This window comes from Argiope bruennichi, chromosome 6, assembly GCF_947563725.1.
Source record: "Argiope bruennichi chromosome 6, qqArgBrue1.1, whole genome shotgun sequence".
Lineage (NCBI taxonomy): Eukaryota > Metazoa > Arthropoda > Arachnida > Araneae > Araneidae > Argiope > Argiope bruennichi.
Window position 1 is genome coordinate 83,577,553 of NC_079156.1, and position 26,779 is coordinate 83,604,331.

General features: G+C 26.6%; 1 protein-coding gene across 1 annotated transcript in view; it reads right to left on the reverse strand.

The window, feature by feature from the left end:
• Positions 1–2,402: 2,402 nt before the first annotated feature.
• Positions 2,403–26,779, reverse strand: part of LOC129972217 (uncharacterized) — a 29,795-nt gene continuing 5,418 nt past the window's right edge. Inside the window, exons 3-12 of the mRNA XM_056086256.1 lie at positions 23,969–24,037; positions 20,313–20,438; positions 16,726–16,896; positions 13,280–13,425; positions 11,469–11,592; positions 7,338–7,445; positions 5,011–5,061; positions 4,295–4,440; positions 2,728–2,755; positions 2,403–2,595 (exon numbers count right to left, since the gene is read on the reverse strand). Of these exons, the coding sequence (XP_055942231.1) occupies positions 2,485–2,595; positions 2,728–2,755; positions 4,295–4,440; positions 5,011–5,061; positions 7,338–7,445; positions 11,469–11,592; positions 13,280–13,425; positions 16,726–16,881 (870 nt within the window). The 5' untranslated portion in view covers positions 16,882–16,896; positions 20,313–20,438; positions 23,969–24,037 and the 3' untranslated portion in view covers positions 2,403–2,484. The remainder of the gene's footprint in view (positions 2,596–2,727; positions 2,756–4,294; positions 4,441–5,010; positions 5,062–7,337; positions 7,446–11,468; positions 11,593–13,279; positions 13,426–16,725; positions 16,897–20,312; positions 20,439–23,968; positions 24,038–26,779) is intronic.

Below are 26,779 nucleotides of genomic sequence, written 5' to 3' on the forward strand. Positions count from 1 at the left end.
ATAAAAAAGTACTATAAGAGTACAAAATCATTTCTCTAACATTTTGAAATAAAAGAACTCACACCTGATGATGGCTCAATGTGTAGGCTCAATGAAAGTAAAGAATTTAAAATGCCATCAATCATTGGATCAAATACATCAGCTCAATTTGAGATCAACAGCTGTAGAAATTGCCTACAGCCTGAAACTTCTGTTCTGAAATAATTTTTGTGAGTATCCTTCCATATTACAAAGAAACGTCTAAAGAATTTTAACAGACGGATGTTAGATATAAAACCAAATCTTGCCTTGCTTTCAAAGTCATTAGCTGTATCATAACACTTAAAAATAGAAAAGCAAAGATCAGTGCCATTAAAATATAGTTTAAACTTTTGTTTCACTCTCTCTGCCTCTCAAGCATATGTCCCGACTAACCAAAAATATCCAATCTGTACTGAAATTAAAATACTTCACAGCAAAATAGAACACAGCAATTGTTACAGTTCATAAGCGAGGCAAAATTCCAAGTCAACCAGATAACTACAAGACCCATCATCACTGTTAGATTTATTGAATGTATAAAATCTCATTGCTCCAGATCATTTAATTTCAGAGAATTCTTAATAGTAAAATAATTAAAGAATGATTGAAAAAAAAATAAGGCAGGGATTCAGTTTTGATACTAGAGCTGGATATTTACTCAAACTTTTGATCAATTTCACTGACAACAAAATGAAAATACTTAATGGCATTGTTCAATTAATGTCATCCTATCTACTGTATAAGATATGCATGGAGGGAATTAAAGGTCCCTTCACTCAAAAAGAATATCAAAACTTGTGGTTTACAGTTCAGAAATCAGTCCAACAGGCTTTAATATCTTTATGAACAACATCCCTGAAAAGCTTAAGCTCTTCATTGATGATAACTATTCTATGCATAACCCAGCTGAAAAATTAATGAAAAACACCTACAGCAAATAGATAAGCAACAAATATGAATAACACATATGAAGCAGTCTTATTTACTTGGACAAGAAACCTACTTGCACCAGGAAAAAAAACATCTCCTAGAATATGCAGTCACTTATCTGGATGTAATATTTGACAAACATCCAAGCTTTAAAACCCTTAACCAAAAGAAAACTTCGAACTTAAGTTGTCAGTATTTCTTACATTTAATGAGATTTATATCAGGATAAAAGTTGCAAAAACACAAGAACTTCACATATTTATATAAATTTCCATTCATAAACAATGATTGAAGAAACCTTTCAAATTTGTAACTGTAATAATTACAATAGCACCCTTTTAAAAAGCCACAGTGATTAACTATTGAAATATATTCTTGTTTAAAATTTATAACAGATTTAAAGCAACAGATGACATATAGAAAAAATAAGAAACAAAGTGATTAGTTTAATGATTGATGGCAGAAAAACAAATGCTAAAAATAAAAATTCTTAAAACTACTAGGAATTGTACATAGTCAGATTCGTTGCTGTCAAATAAAATCGAAAGTTTGTTGCCTGATTCTAATGCCCAATTCGTCCACATAACAAAGTCGAGTCACCTCTGTAGATTTAAAATCGAACACTTTTAATAGTAAAATAATGTAGGCAAAAGGGGGGTGTGCTTGTTTTGATAGCTTATTAAATTCAGGTATTATTCAAATTTTAAAATATGTCTCATTTCAGAACAAGTTCTTAAGCAAGTAATTGCAAATTGTCTTCAATATAGCAATAATTTAACTTTCATTTTATTCTACATCTAGATGGCAGGGATACAAAATTTCGTGCTTGGAAACAGTACATCAAAAATCTGTTCAACATCTTACCATATATTGAAGGTCGACATTTACTTTTAATTCTTTAAACAAAGTATTCCATGCATTGTTTTTAACATCCGAATTTTGAGAGAATTATGACATGTATGTTCTGAACTAGACATGTACAAACCATTCCAGTAGGATGAAATCTTTGGTACCTTACAATTCAAATATTGTAATATCCTTGCAAATTATACTACAGTTTGATTTCTGTAGATTCAAAGATTAAACTAAAAATGATTAAAAAAGTCAGTAAATTTACCATTAAGGGAAAGTAAATTTACCATTAAAGGATCATGACAGAAACAAGTTTCACAATATGTTATGCGAATAATTATAGTAAGGTAATTTACCATTGAAACAGATGAATCAGATATCAGTGGAGATTCCAATAAATAAAATGGAAATACAATACAATAAAAATGAATATAATAAGTAATACAATAAAAAGGAAATAAAAGTTAACATGGTTAAATTAATTTACAACTTATTCAAATAAAATACAGTGTATGTACATATAAACATAAATTTTACAAGAAATTTTTTTAGAAGTTTATCAAGATTTAAAAAAAAAATTAAGATGCTAAATACCTGGATGTAAATAAAAAATTTTACAGAATTCTATCAATTCAATTTTTTTTTGTACATTTTTACCTTAATACACATAAGATGAATGTTTTAATTATCAGAAGAGATATTAATAGGGCTTCTGCTCCTGTGTCTAGCAGGTGTCCTGGACCTGGGAGGAGTCCTTGGTCCTCTAGCTGCATGTCTTTGCTCCTGTGCAACCTGAAAATATTTTATATTATAAATTCATTTTAAACAAAAACTAATCTCAGATTTTCATTTCAAATCTTTCATTCAAATTGATTTTCAAATCAAACAAAATAATTTTTAATCCATTCTTTTGAAAGGACTTACCTCTTGGTTTTCAGGGAAATTCCGATTACTGCAAAAAAAAGAAATATCAAAATTTAATTATTAAATTACATCAAATCATCGATATCAAAAGTTAAATAGTAAAAAAATTAAAAAAAAAACCAAACATTTCTGAGTATTTAAATTTTTTTTGCAAGTGACGAATCTAAAACATAACTCAAACCAAAAAAGAAAATAATTTGCATTAAAATAAACTTTAGTTTAAATTCACATTTAAATTTCCTGTAAATTAATTATCAAAAATTCTGCTCTGACAGATAATTCAAGATTTAGTTTTACAATTTACATCAATTATTCTTTGCAGCTTCTGAAGAAAATTAAATTTTAATGGTAATTGTCTATCAGATACTGATATTTAACAAATTATCTTGAAATAAAGTATTCAAAGATTAGAACTCAATACAAGATATAATTTTTAAGTATATTAAGAGTGCATTTAGAAAATAGCCATCATTCACTCAGTGGAAAATTTAAACACTTTACAAATCTAGAACCTTATTTTAAATAATCTTAATTGATCAGCATCAAATTTCAACTCATTAGTTTAGAAAAGCAAAAAAAATTAAATATTTTAAAAATATATTTTCATGCTTTTATTTTGACTCATTACATCCCATTTACAAATCTGGTATTTGTAAATATTGTAAAAGAATACAAGAAAAAATTAAGGATCAGACAATTACTTGAGAGTATATTAATATTATCCTAATATTTTATTATTCATAGAAACTGTATTTTTAAAAATTATATATCTAATTTACATGGCACAGAAACCACTTATTACACTTTAGAGAACAGCAGCAGTAAAATGTAAACAAATCACTATCGACAATTTCAGACTGCTTTATTGAACATTTTTACAACTACACTCAATTTAATGCTTCACTAATAAATGAAGTTTAATATTAGAAATGATCTGGATAAGAAACATCAAAAACTATTCTATTATCAAAAGGGAACAAAAATGAGCAACAAAATTTCATCAAGCATGAAAATAGACTAAACCATATTTGCCATGATTCACCTATAGAAATCGAGGACAATATCTTCAAAAACTATTCTGTCATAAAGAGTTTTTATATTACCTTAAAACTCAAGAAAACTTATTTCTATGCAATGTTTTTTTAATTTAAAAAATAACTCACAATTTGAAAGAATTTTTAATGTTATGAAATTCAAACTCACTCATAAAAACATTCCATTGCATATATTTGTCAGTTACTTTTATTTCATAGTATATAAACTTTTTGATAATTTGTTTTGACTTGTTGACTTGTCATTAATTATAATTTTTATTTAATTAAACTCATTTTATCAATATTATCAAATAACAAAATAAATATTTTATTAAAAAATACACATTCCACATAAATAATTAACAGCTTAAAAACAAGCTTCAGCTTCAATAATCATGTTAATTTTTTTAATATTGATCTGTCTGAAATCTCCTTTTCAATTTAGTAGCCTTAGCAGCTGCATAGTTAGGAATATACCACTGGATACATTTAGTTTTAAAACCGGAATAACAGAAAATACCTAAGAAATATACCTTTCATCAGCTTTAAAAAAGTCTGCGTCAAGAGCTGTATCTGGCTTCATCCGTGAACTGGGATGAAGTGCCAGACAGCCCTTGACCACTTCACTCAGATGAATTCTATTCAATGTTTCCTTGCGGGTGAATTCATGATCTGGAACCTAATTGATAACATGAAATATATTAATACATCAAACAGCAGTTAACAAACACACGAAAATAAAATCATCAATTACTTGTATAATTATACTTTGTAAGACTTGTTTAAATGAAATTTGCCATGTTTAATATAGATAATGCAAAAATAAAGGTTTAAAACTTCCAGTAATTAAATGATTTTAGTTTGTAAAAAGAATAAAAGTTGAGGAGTGATCAGATCATTGTAAAAAGCCAAAAGTGACAGTTTCAATCTTTAGCAAAAAAAGTTACTTTAAAAGAGACTTATTAAATATTACCTTTTCATTTATTGAAAGGACTAAATTATTTCATTCTTTTATGACACTTCATGATAAGCAGTTTAGAATCTATATACAAGGAATTCAAAATTTGCACATCTGATTAGCCTGCACTTATCTCATTTTAAATCTTTCAATTTTATTAAAAAATAAAATTCTACCTGCTATAAATTTTCATACATTAAAAAAATGAATAATCATTCAATTAGTATCCATTACATTGCATTGTTAGTATCCTTCAAAATTATAATCCAACAAAAATTTAATTTCACTTACACTGAAGGCAATTCGGTTTAGAGGTCCTACTAGATCATCTATTTCTGAATTCTAAAAGAGTAAAATGAAATATATAATTTAACGCTTTATTATTAAAGTACAGTTAAATATTCCCCACCACATGGTCTTTTTAAGATCTGTTCAACCCAAGCAATAGTAATAAGGTGTAGGAATTAAATTCAGCTATTCTAGGTATATAGCTGTTCAGTAGTCTGAGCAATATGGTATCAAGATTTGATATTATAACTCAATCATCCAATTAATATCTTAAGAACAAAAGCTCACATATTTCTAAACTAAATTATTTGCCTCAATTCATTGTGGCAAAAGGTTAAAAGGTACTTCTCCTAAACCAAAAGGAAAAGAAAAAGTATGTTTAGTACAACAAAAAAAATTCTTTAGAAACCTACCCAAGATTTAATCTATAAAGAAAGGATAAAAACAATATACCAAGCTGAATACTATTCATTCTTAATTTTATATAATTTATTAACATCACGAAGAATAAAAAATTAGCTTTACAATTAAAATATTTTACATGAACCTAAATTTGCTTCTTCTAACCTCCTGCATTCAATAGAAATTCTAAAAACTAAATGTGAAACTTCAAAAGAAAAAAATTATATCTAAGGATTTATATAAATATCCTTTCAATAAGTCAGTATAAATAAACATTGTTTTAAATTCATTTCAGTATAGTAAATGTTTGAGAGAAAGTATAACCTTCACAAGTGTGATTACAAATAATAAGAGATGTAAATAAAAATTCTAAGAAAATTCCATATAATGAGATTAATGGCTACAAGTTTGATAATGATTATTAGAAAGTCCACATAGCATATAATCATTCAATCAGTGCTGAGTATATACTTATACTATATCTTTTGGCATAACTTAAATTCTCACTTCTAATATTTAATAATCTAATAAACATTCAATAAATTTGAATTTTAACTTCATGCAGATAAAGGCAAATAAACTCAGCAATATCTAATTAAAAAGTAAAATCCAGGAATCATTTTCCTAGCATTCCTCATTCTTGTTTATCATCAAGATTTACTTAGTTTCAGCAGAAAATAATAAAATTGATAGGTTAAAATTAAGTTGTGGTATTTTCATATTTATAAATCAAGTTAATACAAAATATTTTGATGAATTTGTCATTCATTATGAAAAACCTTCATCTCAAAATTACAAATTTTTCAAAAAGTGAATAAATGCAGCTGTAAAACATTTCAAATTTCGCTTCTGATGTCTCTGGAAATGAATAAGATACTGACGAAAAAAGGTATGCCTTTCCCTTCATAAGGAAACTGTAGCTGACTTGTTATGAGCAAGGATAGAATCTGTGGTTCGCAGCCGAGTAACAAGACCACAAGACAAAAGTAATTACTCGTGTTTCATAGTGGTTATCTGGCTTATAAGGTTCACAACAGTACTCTCCCTCCAGTGAGCCGGAGAAGAGACGAACGATATGGCTGTTGAGTGGCAATGTATTAACTGTTGAGTCTAATGCGCTTGTATCCATTTGAACATTTGAGTAGCGCCAAACATTATGGCGAGTGTGTGTGGGTGAGTAGTTGCTGTTGCGTAAAATGAGTCATGACTGTGTTGCTGTGGGCAGATGGCGCCACAACAGCTGTACGAAAGTTGAAGGTTCATCGTCCGAGGTCACCAATGTAGCGGATTGTTATAAACTAGGATAGAACCTGGGAGCTTGAGGTTCGCAGCCCAGTAACAAGACCACAAGACAGAAGTAATTATCCATGTTTCGTAGCTGTTATATGGCTTATAAGGTTCACCACAAAACAAATATGCCTTTATTGCTGCCTGAGGGAAGTTGTCGAGATTTGTACTATTCAGAATGATAATACATTTCTACGAAATATAATTTAATGTTGTTTACTGAGTTAAAAGAATTGCATGATTCTTAATAAGTATAGAAATCATGCCTAATCATGAAATTAAATGAAACACTGCATCTCAACAAAAGAAAGCACAGAATGCCTTATTTTCCCATCAAGCCATTTAGTCTCCAAGGTTCAAATGCCATTAAATAATGTGACAAGATTTGAATTTAGTCTGTCTCTTAATTCACTTTTGGGATTGTTTTCCCCTACTTTAAATAGTAAATAGTTTAAATTAAATCCCACATGCAAATAGAATAAATCAGTTGAAAAAGAGTTATGAAAATAAAACTGAATTTTTAGCAAATTTATCTTCAGCTTGTAATCAATTGGTTATATACAAATGCAATTAAATATAAGTATGATCTAAAACAGGTAAAGTTATATTTCAAAAACTTCAAAAGATGTTTGAACAATTACCCGAAGAATAAATTCACCTCCAATTTTACAAAAAAATTCTGATGTTAATCTTCCAGATTCCAGCAGATCTGTATCCCATACTCGGTGAGATTTTTGAAATAATGCCAACTGAAATGAAAAATGTGATAAATACTCTTAATAAGAATCTAGCATTTTCAATAAATATAGTCTATAAAATCATTAGAAATTATTTAATCTAGCTGATTTAAGTAATGAATGAAAATTAGTTTTGAATATAATAGAAACAGTAATTAACTTTTGAGAACAGAAATACATTACATTAGACTTTAGCTTTCAGGAACTTGGAGTTCTGGAAAGTTTTTCTACATGAGGGCTCTCAATGAGAAACTCTTTCCTTATTTTCTCACTGGATTTTGTTAAACTCGTTCTGCCCTAATCTGGCCTTTCCATAGTAAGCTAATTGTTTAATGGATTTGTTACATCTTATCCCTAGATGGGGCTATGCATCAACTTTATTTCATCCTTCCCTTAAAAAATAGTTACTGCTTTTGAAGGTTAAATTAAATATTCCAATGTTGAATAAATTTAAGTTATAAGTTATATAATTATTTGGCACATTAAATGAAGTTTCAATTTTATAATCAATGTTACTGTTTAGAATATTGAAAGGTATTTAATATTTAATAAATTTCTAAAACAATGAAAGATTACTAATTTTTAGTTCTTTTAGAGATTGAACCAATCGATAAACAAGATGATTTGCATATAATACTTTTGAGATTCTAATTGCTTGTATTGTTTTAAATTATATTCACTTCCCAATTTATGCATCACATAGAGTATATACTTCTGCTATTTAAGAAATCCGAGGCAAATTTAAATGCTTTATTATTAGTATAATGCACAAAGAAATAAAATATATTTCTACTTAACATAGAGCGACCTTTCTGTATAATAACAGTTTTCCATTAAATTACTAATATATATGTATACATGAAATTTAATATTTTACTGTTAATTTTTATTCATTGGATGTATTATTTTTGAAAAAAGCAGTTAGAGTTTTGTAAAGACATAAGAAATTATATTTCCTATTAAAAAAATGTACTAAAATGTAACTAATTAGTTTAACTTTTAAGCTTCTGAAACCCAAATGCAGAAAAGTTACTTTGAATATGGGCATTCAGTGAGTAAAGCTAGATGTTTCCCCCTTTTTTTTAAAGGCGATTGTTGAAAATAGCCTTTTCGATTTCAGCCAGCCATAGTGGTAATTGGTCATCTGTCCTCTCCGTCGTAACCAGGTTGCTTTTTTTACGGTTTTTATTCCGTCTGAACTCAAGAAAAATCTATCGCAGTTTTATTTTTTTTCTGAAAGATTAGTTTACAAATTCTGCAGGAGAAAGTATTGAATTAAATACTGTATTAAATAAATTGTAAAACTTCTATATAGTTATTTAGCATATTAAACAAAATATTGTCAATTTTTCAGTTATATTTGTAATTAAATTTCTCAAGCATTAATGAAGCTGTAAATTTGTTATACAGCTTGAACACATTGCAAATTTTGTTATGTTATTCGTCAATTTTGATAAAATGTGACAATATATCATGCCTAAAAATCCTAATTATTTATATTTCCTTTTAAAAAATTCCCATTTCTTTATGCATAACAGATAACAATTATCGGTTTTGTAGATTAAAATATCTTTGAATGTTTTGATATAAATATATTGCACTCACAGGAATCGAATATAATATTGTTTCCTAACATAGTTCGAACGATTTCTAATATAATTACTAGTAACTTTTTCCTATTCTATTGTCGTTTCTTACAATTTATAGTTTTTTTTTTGAGAGAGAGAGTGAATTTCAATTACTCATAGCAGTGTAGTATCTGTGAAGAATATGCTCACTTTTGTAGACAATCAATAACTGAATTATAACAAAAAGTTATTTTTCTGCAAAAAAATTTACTGATATGTAGGTAATCACCAGATGAAAGAATTAAAAAAGTAAGATTAGATATGGTTTATTTAGAAATCGATACACAAGATTTCATTCTGATAATATGCTGAAAAGTAGATAGCATAAAATTTTTAAAAACCTTAAAAAATAAAACTGGCATTCTAAATGATCAGCATTCATTATTAAATAATAGCAGCTGATTTAGATTACCTTATAGAAGTGTTTAAAAATTAAATCTAGAATTCCTGACTTTATGCAGCTTCTTTATTTTGTTATTTAAACAAATATTTCCAGAATAATTTAAAGTGTGTAGTAACTTTTCAGTGGATTGAAATGAAGTCTTTAATATTTCTCTTCTGATATAGAAACACTACTAATTTTTGATAGATTTTAACAACCTCTTTCAATATTTTAAAATTAGAATTATAACTTTTAATGAATGATTAATTATAAATTATTAAATTAATCATTTCCATGAATCATGAAAAATAAAGAAACCAACAGCTTACTTAAAAATCAAAACCAAAATTATTTTCAGCAGGAATATACCCAGTTCAAGTATTAAAATTTAAAGCTGGAAAAAAAAATTATAAGACACTGATTCTTTAATACTGTGTTAGACTAATACATTAGTGACTGGGAATTATATATGACCAAGGCTCCAGTCAGGGGGGGGGGGATAAGCATGAAGACAAAACAGTGTTTTGTCACTTTTCAATGTAAAATATAACGACAGGACGAAAAAAGAACAAATACGAGGTTCTATTTAGTTTTTCTGCATCATTTGTAATGAATGGGAGCAAAGTAACTAGGATGTTGATTGCCTTCATAATATTAATCCGTCTGAAATGAAACCTCAATTCTTATTGTTCAAATATTTAGTAAATTCTTTCAAATAAATTATTGGTTTAAATATTTAGATGAATAGATGGGTCCAATTATAAACAAATATTATAAAGTTACAAAATTACGTTAAAGTATTAAGGAATTTATGAAGTTAAAAAATTAAGGAACCGGAGAAAAGACGAAAGTTTTCAATCGAGTACTACTCACAAATGAAATTATGCAAACTCATTCTTTACATCTTAGGAATGTTACTTAAAAAAAAAAAAAAAAAAATGTCGCCAAAGCAGGGTTCACAAGATTTGCTAGCGTCAACAATGATTATAACAACTGCTGAATGAAATCTCCTAAACCCAAGGAGTGTGACAAAAAGAAGGGATTTTACAAGGCAATTCAGCTGGAAAGTTCAAGCGGGTGAACGAAATTCAAACAGGTTGCTGGTATAGCAGTTGTACCACCCGTAAGCTAGAGGTTAAAAAGCATAGTTCAACCAATTAAAATTGAATATGGTTTACTTAGAATTTGATATACTAGTGTCAAGAATTGCTCTTATGTTAATTCATGGAGCATAATAAATAAAAGCAACCAGCTTTCACTATTAAACACCATTAAAACTGATATTTTTTTGTCCTTTCATTACTTTTAAATTAACAGTCGGTTCAAGTCAACTCGTGTGTGGATTAAGCAAGCATAATCTTATTCATAAGGTTGAGTGGAATATTTCTAAAACAGAACGAAAAACAGTAGCATCAAGTGATTACAACAACTGTTGGCAAAAATCTTGACACTATAAGGTACAATATAATTAGGGAGTGATTTTATTAGGTAAGTAAGACAGGTGGAATATCTAGAAGCAGGGACAAAACTGAAATTCATTATTGTTACAACAGTTGCATCAGAACATAAGCAAAAGTTAAATTCTGATAATAATGAGGATCAAATTCAGATCTGAAGACTTTTGGACTATATCTGCAATGCCATGATATTGGATGTTTTGGAAATATTTTCATCCTAATTAAAGTCTGGTAAATCAACTAGACAAAAGATACTGATTATTTGTCTTTATATTATAAATCTAGTTTGATCTTTACACATGTGCTCAAAAAGATCACTGGACTATAACAATAACTCAGATTTTTTTTTAAAAAAAACATTCTTGCAAAAAATTTCACATTTACACTCTAATCGAATATTTTTTAATGAAGAATACCCATGACTATAGAAAATTTGACGTTTTTAATCTAAAAAATGGAGGGGGGGGAGGATTCTAGTAAATTTCATTAAAATTCACAAAAATAAATTCTTTCCTATAATATTTTTAATTATGACTTTAAAGAAATAAAGGTCAATATAAGAATTTACCATTTCAGCATTATTCTCGCCAGGATACAAGATTCTGTTAGCGAGCATTTCGCCTGCAATGCAACCAAATGCCCACATGTCAATAGGCATCCCATATGGAGCACCTAATATAACTTCAGGAGCCCTAAGAGAGAAAAAAAAATGTAATGGTTTTTAGAATTACCACAACTTTATTCACTTTAAATTCAAAAACTATAGATAAAAATTTTTACTAGTCCATTTTACACCTAGGAAATATAACATTTCTACATAGAGTAAATTAAAAACAATGAGAAATACAATAAAATCATTTCCAATTTTAGAAAATTTCTCATTTTCTCCAATATATTTTCAACATTTTCGTCTTTAAAATAAATTCTTAAAACCAAAGCAAATAGCTTCAAGCAATGATGCATAACTTCATATTTTAGGGAGCCTTATAAATAATGAGTTGCAATTTTTAAATATTCAAGAATTTTTAATCGAGAAAAAAAAATGGTAAAAAATGATATATCAGGTCTTCCTTTTCATTGGTATAACAATAGGTCTCATAATTTCAGAAAAATATCAAACATGCAGAACCATTAGCATTTCTAATAAAGACAGAACTACATGTTATTTTTGATTCAATGCTTACCAAAAAATATACAGTCAGGAAAAATCAATATATTAAAAAATTTTGATTGACAGTTTCTTTTTCATTGCTAGATATCTTAAAATAGAACAAACCATGAATAAACAGAAAAAGATTATCAGTTATTCAAACAATGCAAATATGCCACAAATTCCAAGAGACTTTTCATAATATGATAAAAATATCTTAATATTGTCAAAAGAAAAGGTACAAGGCATCAATTTCAATTGATGCAACATAAATAGAATAAATTAAAACAAGCAACAAGAGAATTCAAATTAACAATGCTTGAATGCAAAATGATGAAATGGAATTCAACAATTATTGTACAATGTTTTGCTTCAAGAAGTAATCAAAATTATTAGAAGTAAATATTTATAAAGGAAAGGGATTAAATTTAAGAGGATACAAAAGCAATCCGATATTAAAATCAGTACAGCTGGAAAGAAAAATGATACTCGCATAGCGAGTCTTATCTTCTGATCCATTAGGTATCTTGTAAAGGAACAGTTGTGATACGGTGCAGTTATATTTATGATGCAGTTAAAATTGAAAGAATTAAGATTTTGGAACATTTTCTAATTAATTTCAATTTTTATGTCCATAAAATAATTTTCAATCCAATCAAATATGTTTTAAAGAATGAGGTCAAACGTAACATGTTTTGGAACTATTGGAATTTTTCTGAAAGAATTAAAGTTATTTATGTAGTATAGTAATTTTAATTTACTTTGTCTATTTTAAAATTAGATTTATTATAAGCCAAAGTCACTACAAGCTGCCCACCATTGATTCTGAAAATATTAAAATAGATCATTGTCATTAAGAACATAACAGTACAAAATTTTCCTACAGGAAGCAAGCGAGAAATAGTTAATAAAATTCATCTTTACAAAATGAAATAAATTGAATAAAAAATTAGAATTATCAAAATTTTAGATTTTAACACATTACATTTAATTTATATGGGGTAAGGTAGGAGCAACCTAATTTTATCTTTAAATGTAGGTTATCTACAAGACTGATCACTGAATTAAAGCAAATTTAGAACTGTATACACAGATAAAAATTTAAATACTTCAGTTATTTTAATATACATTTCATAACATTTCTATAAAAGGAATTATGTAATATTTTTGTTCTAGCTACCTCACAATATTTGACATTTCTTTGCCATATAAATTTCAGTTAAACTCACCTGTAACAACGGGTGGCTATTTTGGTATGGTTCTCAAGTTGGGAAGTGAAATGACTCCCACCAAAGTCAATCACTTTCAGGGCCAAAGTCCTGTCATCAATGACAATGTTCTCCGGCTTTAGGTCTGCGTGGATGATGGAAAACTCCTACAAAAAAGCATTTAAGTTCTTGAACTAATTTTTTTAATAAAAGTACAGAATATTTACGACATACAACATAGGCAATAAACTTATAAAAAACATTTACTATCTGCCAATCAGTAGCTTTTTAAAGTCAAATCTAAATTCAGTGGCATTGCAAGAAATTCTATCATCCTAAATATAGCACCTTTAATAAACCACCTGTCAGTGAAAAGTCTCCCCCCCCCCAAAAAAAAAATAGCAAAGATGTCATTTATAAAAATATGTGATTATTAATAACACATTAATCTATTGATATTGCTCAATGATTTATCGTTGAACCAGAATTTGGTTAATCGCACCAATAACAGTCACAATAAAGGACTAATACTATTCCAAGACATTTTCCAAACACTGACAAACAAGACAAAATTTAGATTACACATAATATAAAATACACTTTTTTCTGATGGATGTGTCACTTAAAAGCCAAATAAAGAACCATAAAAAGTAATAATGAAATGATCTAATCTCTAAAAATAAGTCTATCATTTCAATAAGATTCAACAATATTTTCTCATTAAAAAAATTACTGTTTTGTTTACTGCTATGAAAATCCAAATATTCATCTTGAAAAAGAAATTCTTAACACCATAAAAGTAATTTTTACTCATGTAAAAGTAAATACACCGACTTTGAGAAAAATTCAAATTTTTTAATATAAAATATTAATTGCTTCTATAGTTTTAGATTATTAGTAAGCACAATAAATATTACTTTTATTGAAAAAATTAGGTGCATGAATTCCTTTTCATCATATAGAAATTATAAACCCAAATGCATTAGGAAAAGTATGTATATATTAGAAAAGAATACAGAAAAATAATTTTAGTATCATTTTTATAAGCAAAATATCAGAAATTCAGTTGTTTGGTCTAATTTTTTATAAAGAATTGACAGCATGAAAAGGCAAGTTAATGTCAACATGTAAAGCTCCAAATATTAAAATTAATTAATCAATTATAATAATTTAAGTAAGGTTCATAGAATTTATACTAAATTGATAATTTTAAGAACAGTTATTATTTTATTATCATTTCCATTTCAAATATTTCCACTATATTTTACTTCTAGATTTATGGATCACCCATGAAAACTAGAATTTTAACCTCGGAATCACGTTTATAACTATTGCAAAATTCCTTTAATATATTATTAACTGATGGATAAAAGATCAATTTATTATTATTTCAACAAAAAAAAAATATTTTGCATGATATTTCAATGCTATGAGAACAAAATAGTAAAAATACATTTTAATCAAAAAACTTTAACTAGAATAACCTTTAATGAATTATTTGATGATTAATTTATTTACTATTTAATGAAAGGAATCTTTTCTAAGTAAAGAATCTATAATTTTGAATTTGCCAAGTTATTCCATGCTTCATTAGAAAAATTCAATATCGTTTTAATAGTCTTTCTTTAGAAAGAATAATTTGTGAAAAATATGCAACTTATTCTTTTGCATTGAGCTGTAATGAACAATTCAATCAACAATTCATTCTAAAATATCATATAATCAAAAGTAAAATTTTGCTAGAAATTTTTAGTCTCATTCTTTATTTTAACAATATCCACTAAAAAATATTAGCTGTTTTTTCATAACCAAACTGATTAAGGAAATATTCACTTAATTAGAAGGTAAATGTTTTGATTAGAAGCAGGAGAGCCTGGCTTAAACTTATAATCTCCATTAAATATACATAAAAAAACCCAAAATAACTTATGAACAAATTAATAAAAGCATCGTTTCACAATAAAAAAGCAGATAGAAATAGTAAATGTAAGGAACTCAAAAAAAAAAGGATTTGAAATAAAATGTGCATTAACTACAATGAATACCAATAGCAAAACCATGCTTTATAAAGAACAGATCTTGTATTAAAAGCAAGCCTTAAAAACAAATTATCCATAGAAAAGATCACATCTATAAAAATTTCTAAACTGAAATTTTCATTTGAAAAATTGAAGTTATCTTTGGCCCTCACAAAATTAAAGTTTAAACTTCATACTTCTTAAGTGTTGACTTAAAAATATAACTTAATGCTAGTAAAATGAAGATAAATAGAAAAATAAACTTAAATTTTTTTACATTTCACATTTCTGTACATAATTGTAACTGCATTAATAGTTCAAAGGAACAATACAAAAACAAAAAAAAAGTTATTTTTATTATCATAGACATTTAATATAAAAATTAAAAGGACTAAAGCCACAAAGTAAAATATGAAGAATTTAAAAACTTAGTTAAAAAAGTAGAATATTTCATTATTCATACAAAAATTTTTAATTTGTTTTAATTAAACTGCTGTTTTAGTGATTAATATTCAATATAGTACCCGTATAGTATTGTATTCAATTCAGTATAGTATTCAATATAGTATAGCAAAGTAAATTCTTTAATCTCTTATGTGTCATGTTTTCGTCCATAAATTAAAACTGAATCAATAGTTTAAAGGGAACAAACTACAAAAAAGTTATTTTCATTATCATAGACACTTATTATATAAATTAAAAGCACTAAAACCACAAAATAAATCAAAAATATAAATAATTTAAAGACTTAGACAAAAAAACAGAATATTTCATTAATTAAAACAAATCCAACAATTTTATATGAATAAACCACTGTTTTAGCTCATTTTAATAATATTCTATTTGAGTTCAATATAGTAAATTAAACAGATATTATCTGATAATTGAAAAATGATTATTATTAATTTTTACATAAAACATTTAATAACTGATTCATATTAAAATATGCTATTTTCTAGAATTGAAAAAAATCCATTTTGAAAAATTACAAGTGATTCTGTTATAAACATTAAATATTCAGAGACTCAAAATAAAGGAAAGAAAAACAATCAAAATATTGGTTAGAAAATGATGAAAAAGGTGACATTTAAATTGTAAGAGTATAAAAGAGTTGCAAAAATATAAACGATGGTATAGCAATGGCTGGTATGCTAAGGGCATAATATATCTGTTTACCATCACTATTAGCAATTTTTTTAAATGTTAAAGCCATTTGAAGCATTTATGTTGCCGCCTTATATGTAAATTTAAGAAGTAACAGGTCTATATTCATGCTACCACTGAATTCCAGGACTAGAGACATCCATAAACTCCCTGTCCCTTCCCCTCCCTTACTACACCACTAATAGTTAAAGTTAAAAATTGAGGATTACTAGAAAATAAACTTTATATTATTTGAAAAAAATAAAAATTTATTTCAAACATTAAATTTTTGTCAGATTACTTTACCCGCAGTTGGCATAAAGCCTGGAGAAGCTGACGAAGGATCTTCTTCGCATCTGTCATTGAAAAGATGTCAGACTGCCCCAGATACATTCGGAGATCCATTTTCATATATTCATATATCTGAATATATGAATCCTCAGAAGAAAACCAATCATACATATGGATGAAGAGTTGCTGCAAGTAAGAAAAAATGTCCATGAGATAATTTTATATGTTTTCTTGCATGAATTTAAAATCAACTTATAATATTTGCATTGCTCTTTTAACACATAATCATTTCTCACTGTTATAGACCTTGATAGAACTAATTTTGTATACACGATTCACTATTTAAAAAGAATATGACTGCATTAAAAAAAATTTTGATCCTATACATTTACATGTATACTGCACAAGTGTTTTTGTAATTTCTTGGGGAAAAATTAACATTTACATGTATGCAAAACAATTTGTTATCGAGAGAAGCAGTTTAATATTTATTCATGATATTATGCAAACAATTTTTACCTATTAGGATTTCTGTGGTAAAAACTGTAAAGATGTAGTCTGAAAAGGAAGGCTAAATGTAGTTAAATAAGGCTGTAAAAAAGTATTTTGGAAGGATATAAATGTAGACAGTGCTTTGGTTTTGTACATTTTAAAGTTGTCAAGGGAAAATTAAAATCTTATGTAAGCCAGAAGTTAAAGCAAATGAGCGAGTATGAGTATTTCCTGATCACATGAGCAAAGTTCATGTGATCAGGAAATATTTAGAATGCAGATAAACTGGAATCTCTGGAATACATATATATATATATATATTTGCAATAAATTAAATACGATATATTTAGGAAAATATTTTAATGAGATTCAAACTTATTGTCTATAACACATTTGTTTAATCAACTTTTATTTTAAAAATTTATTTTTCATTGTGCATAGAGATAATGTATGCAAAAACTTCATACCATAACATGCATGACAAAATCCAAGATCTAAAATTGCTTATTGTAAAATACATCTAAAATAGTTTTTAAAACTACTTAAAATTATAAGCAAACAAAATTACCACAGAAGTTTATTTTTTAAATCTTAAATGGATGCAAGTATGGTTTCTATGGAATATCCTCTGGAAATGAGAGGAAGTTACAATTTTTAGTAATTCATGATTAAAAATGTCTAAAATTTTGAAAACTTAGTGAGCACCTATCAAAGAACTATATACCAGGTTCAACGAACTACCTTAAAGCATTTTGAATAATTTTTTCAATCATGCATCTATTTTTTTTAAAATAATGTAATTGATTATAGTAATTTACAAATATAAACCAATACTGTAAACATAAAATGACAAATACTAAAGATATGTGCATATAATTTCCTAAGTGATAGGAAATAAGTTTAAGCATTTTTTGCATTATTTTAAGAAGCACATCTGAAAAGCTTTAATATGCAAATGGTCATTATAAACATCTTTGCTCACATTTATTCAGAAAAAAAAAAAAAACTGGCATATTCAAAGTTTTCAGAAATATTAAAGCCTAGATTCATTTACAAAAATGTTAATTTTGATATGTATGACATTTATTTTGATATTCAAATGATATCCATTTCTACAATTGCTTTAAAATCACTTAGAAACTGAAGATCAATTCAAAAATGTTTATTCTTTAATGTTAGATATTAAAAGCCAAAAACATTCAATCTACTGCAATGACATCCCAAATTTAAAAATATATATGTTCTCTCAATACATTTATACATGAAGCAAATGTAAAACAAAGCAAGCCACTCCTATTTATTGAATTTTAGCCAACTGATTTTCAATAAATTTCTTCTAATATAAAATGTACGTGATAAGTACTTTCATTAACACTTTCTAGGAAAAGAGGATTGATGAATTTGTTTTTAAAAACAGAATTAGAATCAAAAGGATTATGAATGTTTTATTATATTTACACAAAAAAGTCACTTCCTATTCACTGACGTCAATAGTAAAAGTAATGAACAAAAAGTATTAAAATAAGCAAAAGCAATGAAGTTCTTGATTAATTGATTTAAGATGCAATTGATTAAAGAGCGTGATACATCAATGCAACACTGAAAAATAAGAATATCCAACCTGGTCTGAATAAGGTATTGGTTCGATAGTTAATTTACATGTCAATTTACCTTACGTCATTCCCACAATTATTGAGAAAATGCATAATCTTATAAATTACATATAAACATACAACTTTATAAGCTAGCTCTGTTGGCAAAGTAGTTATGACATTGTTTTATACATATATATATAATAAAATCCACACATTCAATTTTCAATCAAAATCGAAATCTAAATTAAGATGCCAACAAACCATTTCAGCAGGCACCCATTTCATTTAACACTGAAATATTAAAATATCTTGAATAGTTCTCTACAAAGTAAATTTATCTTTTAGTTTATCAGGTAAGCAAATTCATTCATTTTGAAAGAAGTCAAAAATATACAGGGTTGCTGACTATGAATGACTATTCTGTTTCTATTCTGTTTCTCTGAGAAAATAACATCTTACAAATGGTTACTTTACAGAAAGACAAAATTTGTAATAAGCGTACTAATGCCAATGAATATAAGATATTTAGTTTTTATTATAACTGCAAGAATGAAGCAACTGTTCAAGAATGAAGCAACTCATCATCTGAGCATATGATATCAACAGGAAACCTCTGGCATTGTACAGCTAATGCAAATGAGCAACTAATTTACAAGAAAGATGAAGATATGTATAATTATCGACAAATGAAGAATAATTTTACCAGAATACTATTAAAATATAATATTTTTAGTTTTACAAGTATTATTTAGAATATAGAAAATTAGGATAAATTTTAGTGCAGAGCACAAGGCAATTAGCTGATATAATGCCAGTAAATAGTCCTAAAAGTTCAGAGAAAGTTCACTAGGCTGATTTTTTTTAAATATAGAATATTACGAAATAACATACTTGTGAAGGTTTAATAATGTATTATCTAAAGGAAACTAATTTTAAACAAAACTATCATACATCAACAAAATATTTAATTGTAATTTATAAAACATTTGTACATCACTATAGTTGGAATTGTTGATTTAAACCTAAATTTTGAACAAATATATAAACAAAATACCTTCTTTTAGACTGAGTTTAAAATATAATTCAAATTTAAAAAACCGAAATATAAGCAATTTTTCAAATTGTGTAGAAATATCAAAATTTAAAACTAGCAAATGATGCCTTTGTTACAGCTTATTATAAAAATGTCAGTCCTTTTATATATTCACTTCAAGAATAATCCCAACTATTTGCGAAATATATCATTTTATCCCCACCTACCCCTTCTACGATAGATATATTTAAAATACATTGATAAAAGTTATTGGAAGCACTGATATTAAAATAATTTAATAATTCGATTTATTCTTTGTTCAGTTTCTCCTGACAAAATACAATAAAATACAAATTAGCAGGATGCTAATTAAAAATGCAGTATGTTAGAAAGAATAAGTTTAATTATCCATGATTAAAATTGTATGATTTGAATTGAAGCCGTTTTATAGAAGTATTAGAATGTGGAAGATTTTTTAATACCCTATTTGGCGACCCTCCAAGCTTGTCAAGAATGGCTTTCTCTCCGAGGATATCAGCCTCCTTGGTATCTGGGTCCAACAGGACTTTGGCAGCATATATGGCCCCTGCTGTCTCCACCTTGAGAACCTAGAAATAATTTTAAAAATTAAACAATTTATAAATTACTTACAAAGCTTGTATAAGTAGTAAAAGCAGTATTAAAATATTGATGAATAATTGTAACTTTATTAATTCAAATATATTTAAAAAATTCTAGTTGATTTTTTCAATGATTTAGTAATCTATTGGAAAACAAACGGCATTCTATTCAGAAACACAAATATATAGGTTTTATCTTAATTCATTAAACATAGGCAACTATTTTCTTTATTGGCAGAAAGTGGTATAGAGCTTGCACTTCTAATGATATTGGAAATTCACACTCTCAAGAGCATGAATTTTGACTCTTCACACTTTATTCTATATAAATTTATTATTTTCAATTCTAAAACTATGTGCTATGACTAAAAAACTATCAACCATTTTAAAAGTAGTCAAGTGCATCTTCCAAGAATTCAAAAAACTATTAGAATTTTCTTATTTCATTGCTAACATGTTATTTTAAATTTCATTTTCCTCACAGTTATAATAAAGATTAATAAACCTTGTCGGAAAAACATTCTTTACAGAAAACAATTTTTGATCCTCTGTTGAAAATTATGCTTTAAATGTTACTGTTAAAAATAAACCAATAATATATTAGATATTATTGGTTTATTGATTAAATAAACCAATAATATCTAATATATTATTGGTTTATTTTTGATTAAATAAATTGATTAAATAAATTTTGAATACTCTAAATAAGTAAGAATTTTTTTTTTCTTTCAAAATCTGAATATTTCAGTTTGTTAACTAAAAAAAAAAACACCACAGCATTAAGGAACACAAAGGCAGGCAATATTAGGCTGTGCATTAATTTTTAATGTCAATCGGATAATATGACCAGAGTTGGCACACTTCCTTTAAATGCTCACACTACAATATTTGGCTCTTTATATTACATTTAACATGCATTAAACTTATATGCATAATTTATCTTTATTAAAATAAATCAGATTTTAAACCTAGAACTATTCTGCCCTCTACTTTCTAATTATGTTAACCTGTATTCCTACAATTTTGAATATAAATTCTAAAAACTAGGAATAAATATTCTTTAAAGATTTCTTTTAAATAATGAAATTCATATACAGTTCAATACATCATACATTTTTTGATAAAACATTTAAAGCAAAAAAAGTCATTTATATTTATACAATTTAGTCATTTTGTATATAAGTGTACCAAGACAACTGCTTATAATTTTAAATAAGCATCAATAAAATAAATTTGTAAGAGTAAAAACCTTAAATAATCTATATAATAGAACAAAATAATTGAGAAAACTTTTACACTAATATTTTATTTCTATACAACTGAACACGTCTGGCTTTAGGCATATTTGTACATTGACAAGCTTCTAGTTTTTCTTTGTAGATAGCAATTTATTTTGGTAATTAGCATTAATGACGATACATTTTAAGACCAAATAAAAAATGTTATGTGCTCTAAAAAATGAAGACTACGAATGATTATTCTGAATAACAAATATTCAGATTTAAAAATTTTCAAAAAATAAATATTAACCAATTTTAAAACTATATCTAAAACTAGTTTGGAAACAATACAAAAAAAAGCTATTGCAATTTTCATTTTAAAAACTTAAATCAAACAGAAGTTTATTTTTCTTAGACTTTAGAGCTCAAGTTAATAGAATTCTGTATGATTTGTATTCTCAAAATTCTAAAAACTATAAGAACAATATTTTTCTAAAAGCAAAATTCAGTCAAAAATATTGACATTAAATTAAAAAGTATATATAAAAATACATCTTTTTAAAATTTGTTCATAAGAAAAAAAAGTTCAAAAGTTAAACTGCCACGAGGAGATAAACTATTTTAGTTTCTATTTAATACCGTTTTTCTAATTTGTCATAAATGTGAATTATCTTTATAAAGTCAAAATGCATTATCTTTTGCTGTATTTTTATTAAATATTTACCAACAGTTAAAGGAGCATATAACTTATTTCAAAACGATGTATTCTCTAAAGTTATAGACTCGTAGAAAGGTCAGATAATCTATTCAGGTTACTTCTTGTAAGCAAAACTAGCATTTTAATGGCTGAAATATAACTGAAAACATTTCAAATTAATGAAGATTAGGTAATGAATTACTTCCAATGATTTAAAACTTGTCACAACTTTTACAAGTTTAGTAGATTACCTTAAAGTTAAATGACACTAAGATAACTATGAAGTTTCATTAGAACTTATCAATTGGATCAGAGACCACATCTCTCCTAAACCAAGTTACAAATGATTATTTATATTATTCATATGCACATGTTATTTATATCATATGTTATTTATATTATTCATATGCACATAAATAAAATATTCATATAGAGATAATCTATGTAAAAATATTTAACTATATAAGATAAGTTACCTACTTTATCAGTTATAAAGTAATTTCATGCCAATATCTATCCTTGGAATCTTACGACTTTACAGAACACCATATTAAAGAATGCACTTAAAGTACAGTGATTATTTCATATATAGTAATGCAGTATAAAGTGAATGTTTATACGAGATATATACTAAATTATTCCAGCCTATTTATATTTATTAAGCCAGGTCCAGAAGATTGTTCTGTATTATTTCTTGTAGTTATCTATTTTTTTTAATTCGCAACAAAGAGCAATCTTTGATGTGAATTTAAAAAACTAAAATAAGAATGTCGAGTTCTTATTTTCATTGCATAGATAACCCAAAAATCAGAAAACTGAGATGGCCAATACATTTACTCATTGAAATGAAAAATTCAAGCTTCTCATAGGAATTAAACCTTTAATAATGTCACTGCATTATTGAAACGGTTTCTGATCCTAATATGAAAACTTTATTCTTATGTAAATTAAACCTAAACAAAAAACAAAAACAAAAAAATCTACATCTTCTAGCCTATCAATATGTTGCACTGATAATGATTTAAAAGAGAATTTATTATATATAGGGTTTTGAATATAAAGGTATCTTAATGCACTCAAATATAACTTTCTCTTAAGGACAGAACAAATGGAGTGATTCTTTGTACAGAAAGAATTCAAACACTTTCAGGAACATGCATTATTTATAGAACATTAAAATCCTTCCAGACTTAAATATAAATTTAAGAAAAATCAGCTACTAACCAGAACTCTCGACAGATGATTGCCTTCAGATACACAGTAACAATAATTAGTATTTAAAAATTACAGAATAAGTTTATAAAAAACTAGATTTTAAATAAAACTTTGTAACAAAAATCCTTCATATTGTTATATGTTGAATGCTAGGTTATGCCATAATGCAATATATTTATCATATATACATTCTTCATTTTATTAAATTTATCAGAAAGGAATAAAGAGCCTTATTGCTTTATAGGATTTAGTATGCATATGACTAAAGTAATAAGAAATACCTAAAAAAATTTAAATTTTCACAGATTTAATTTAAATTGAGTAGAGCCCTCAGTCTCTAAGAAAGTAGAATAATAAAGTTTATAACAAAAAGATAAGCTACTTACCACACCAAACGAACCCCGAGAAATATATTTCACAACATTGTAAGTAACTTCATTATCAGGAGTGGAAATCTAGAAAATTCAGAATAAGTTATATTTTTAATTTGAAAAACTACAGTCAGTCTTCATTCTCAAAAGCGAAAATAAATTTTCATGAAATAAAATTCCTAAAATATAAAATTCTCAAGATCATACTTTCACTCTCCCCTACATGCAGTACTGAATTTTTAATAACTTACATTGTCAATATAAAATGATTTAATGTAGTTTTATTGCATAGAAATGATTTTAAAATATTGGAATATAAAATTTGAATATTTGTTATGTTTCAACAAAATATTTAAAACTAAACATAAATTGTAAGGATATTATGATTTTAAATGCTTAGCAAAAATTATCTTGAATATTACAAAAAATAAGTAATTAAAGAAAGGTTTATATGTTTCGGCAACGTTCAGTTTAAGTGTAAAAATAAAGAATATAACTTTTTTCACATAAAAATTTCATAGAAAAGCATAAATTTATGTGCAATTACAACATATACAGATTCATACATAAGCAACAATAGGACCGTTTAAAATATTTAATATAAATATTGAGAAAATAAAGAGCGAGTTTATTTCTGTAAATCGTCTTCAGTAACAATAAGCTTAATTAAAGAAGAAAATCGCGAATTTAGATAGGGATGGATATGGATACATTTTACTACCCCGTACTGATGGGAGAGAAGCCATTAAAGTTAATGAATATAAATTTCTAAATATAAATTAAAATGCTGCTTCACTGCAACAGAAAAAACTACGATTTCTCAAATAATTATATTATAATAATATACAGGAAACAATTATTTAAAAGTGTAGTGCTAAAAGTTCAACGCGAAAGGCGATAGAAATAATGATTCGGCATAATAAAACATCTTTATTATTGAAAAAGATTATAAAACTATCGGGCAATTGAAAAGGATTCCTAAAAATATGCAAATTATAAGTATAAAATCAGCAAAAAACCTAATTAATTCAAACACGTGATTCAACACGATCTATTCTTTAAAAACAAATTTTAAATAGTAAAATCAATCGCTTTCAGAAATACAGATTAGCACATAAGCAACGATAGAATTGTTTAAAATATTAATACAAATATTTAGACAATAAAGAGCGAGTTCATTTCTGTACATCATCTCCGATAGAAATAAGCCTAATTAAAGAAGAAAATCGCGAATTTAGATAGAGATGGATTTGGATATATTTTACTGACCGGTACTGATGGGAGAGAAGTCGTAAGGGTTAATGAATATAAATTTTTAAATATAATTTAAAATTTTGCTTCGGTGCAACAGAGAAGATACAATTTCTCAAATAATTATATTATAATAACATACAGGAAGAAATTATCATTTAAAATAATGCTAAAAATTCAACACAAAACGCGATCGAAACAATGATTCTGCATATTATGAATCTGTGTTATTGAAAAAGATAAATCATCGGGCAATTGAAAAGGATTTCTAAAAAGCTGAAAATTGTAAGAATAAAATCGGCAAATACAAATCTATTCTTAAAAACAAATTTTAAATGGTAAAATTAAAGAAATAAAAATTCTTTTTATAAAAATAGGAATTCAAATATACCTGAAACAGCACCATGGTTAAATGATGTAGTTAATTATTCAATACAAATTCGTAAAAATAACGTATTAACTGGATAAACCACTTGAAAATGAGAGCACGTTTAGAGAACTTATTCGAATAAGTGCGCAAAGAAGAATTTACTGTTGCCACCAAAAAAAGTATTTCAAATATTTTTGGAGAAGGTGATTGCCAGACAGACGTACATTCTCGAAACTTTGCATTGACTTTCATTTTATATTTGACCTCAGAGTTGACATTTCAGCTGTGAAGCGATTTAATAAGTTAACATTGATTTTCTACAGATCAAAATTCGGATCTTTAAATCCCCCCAAACACCGCGAAGTGTAAAGACACGCAAATCGTACATTATTTTGAAAGAATTCAGTTCGTTATGCAAACTTTATCATAACACATCAAAGTGTGAAAAACGCAGGAATCGCTAAATCTGAACCACAATTAAGAAAATGATGTATCAGTCCATCATTATCAAGATGTCCATGCCAGTCTAACATAAAAGAAATCAAACTTCCGAAAAAGTAACAAGTATTGACCCCAAACACATGATATATCACCGTAGGATCATAAATAGGCACTCCGGATTTCAAAATCAGGATTGTACCACTATGGCACAACTGTTATTTGCTTTTTTTATCTTATATTAAAATATAAGTTAATGAAACATTAAAAAAAGTTTGCATGCGCAAATTAATGCAAGGCACCGACTGCTGTAAAGATCATTGTTTTAAAATCAAAAGTTCACATATGATTCGAATATGAAATAATAAACGAAATATTTCTCCATAGTAATATTAGTTGCGCAAAATTTCAAAATAATCACCTCACTCTACAAAATTACTAGTGTTTTTTTGCATCGTTTTCATATAGTAATAACTCCTAAAAGAAAATATTAGAAGTTTGTTTTAAAATTCATTTATCTCCATTGGTGTCAATCCATGTTCACGCAATACAGGTCAAACCACCGAGCCAATATAGTTTTGAAATTTACTGTACATTTTGCATTTGATGATGAAATTTGAAATTGGATGCAAAATGACATGCACTGTGATCTTTAACATGTCACTATATCGTTACTACAGATGCAGAGTTTACTTTCAGTCCAACATTGCATTTTACTATTATTTTGCAGAAATGTACATCAACTGAATGAATCCAGGGGATAAAAA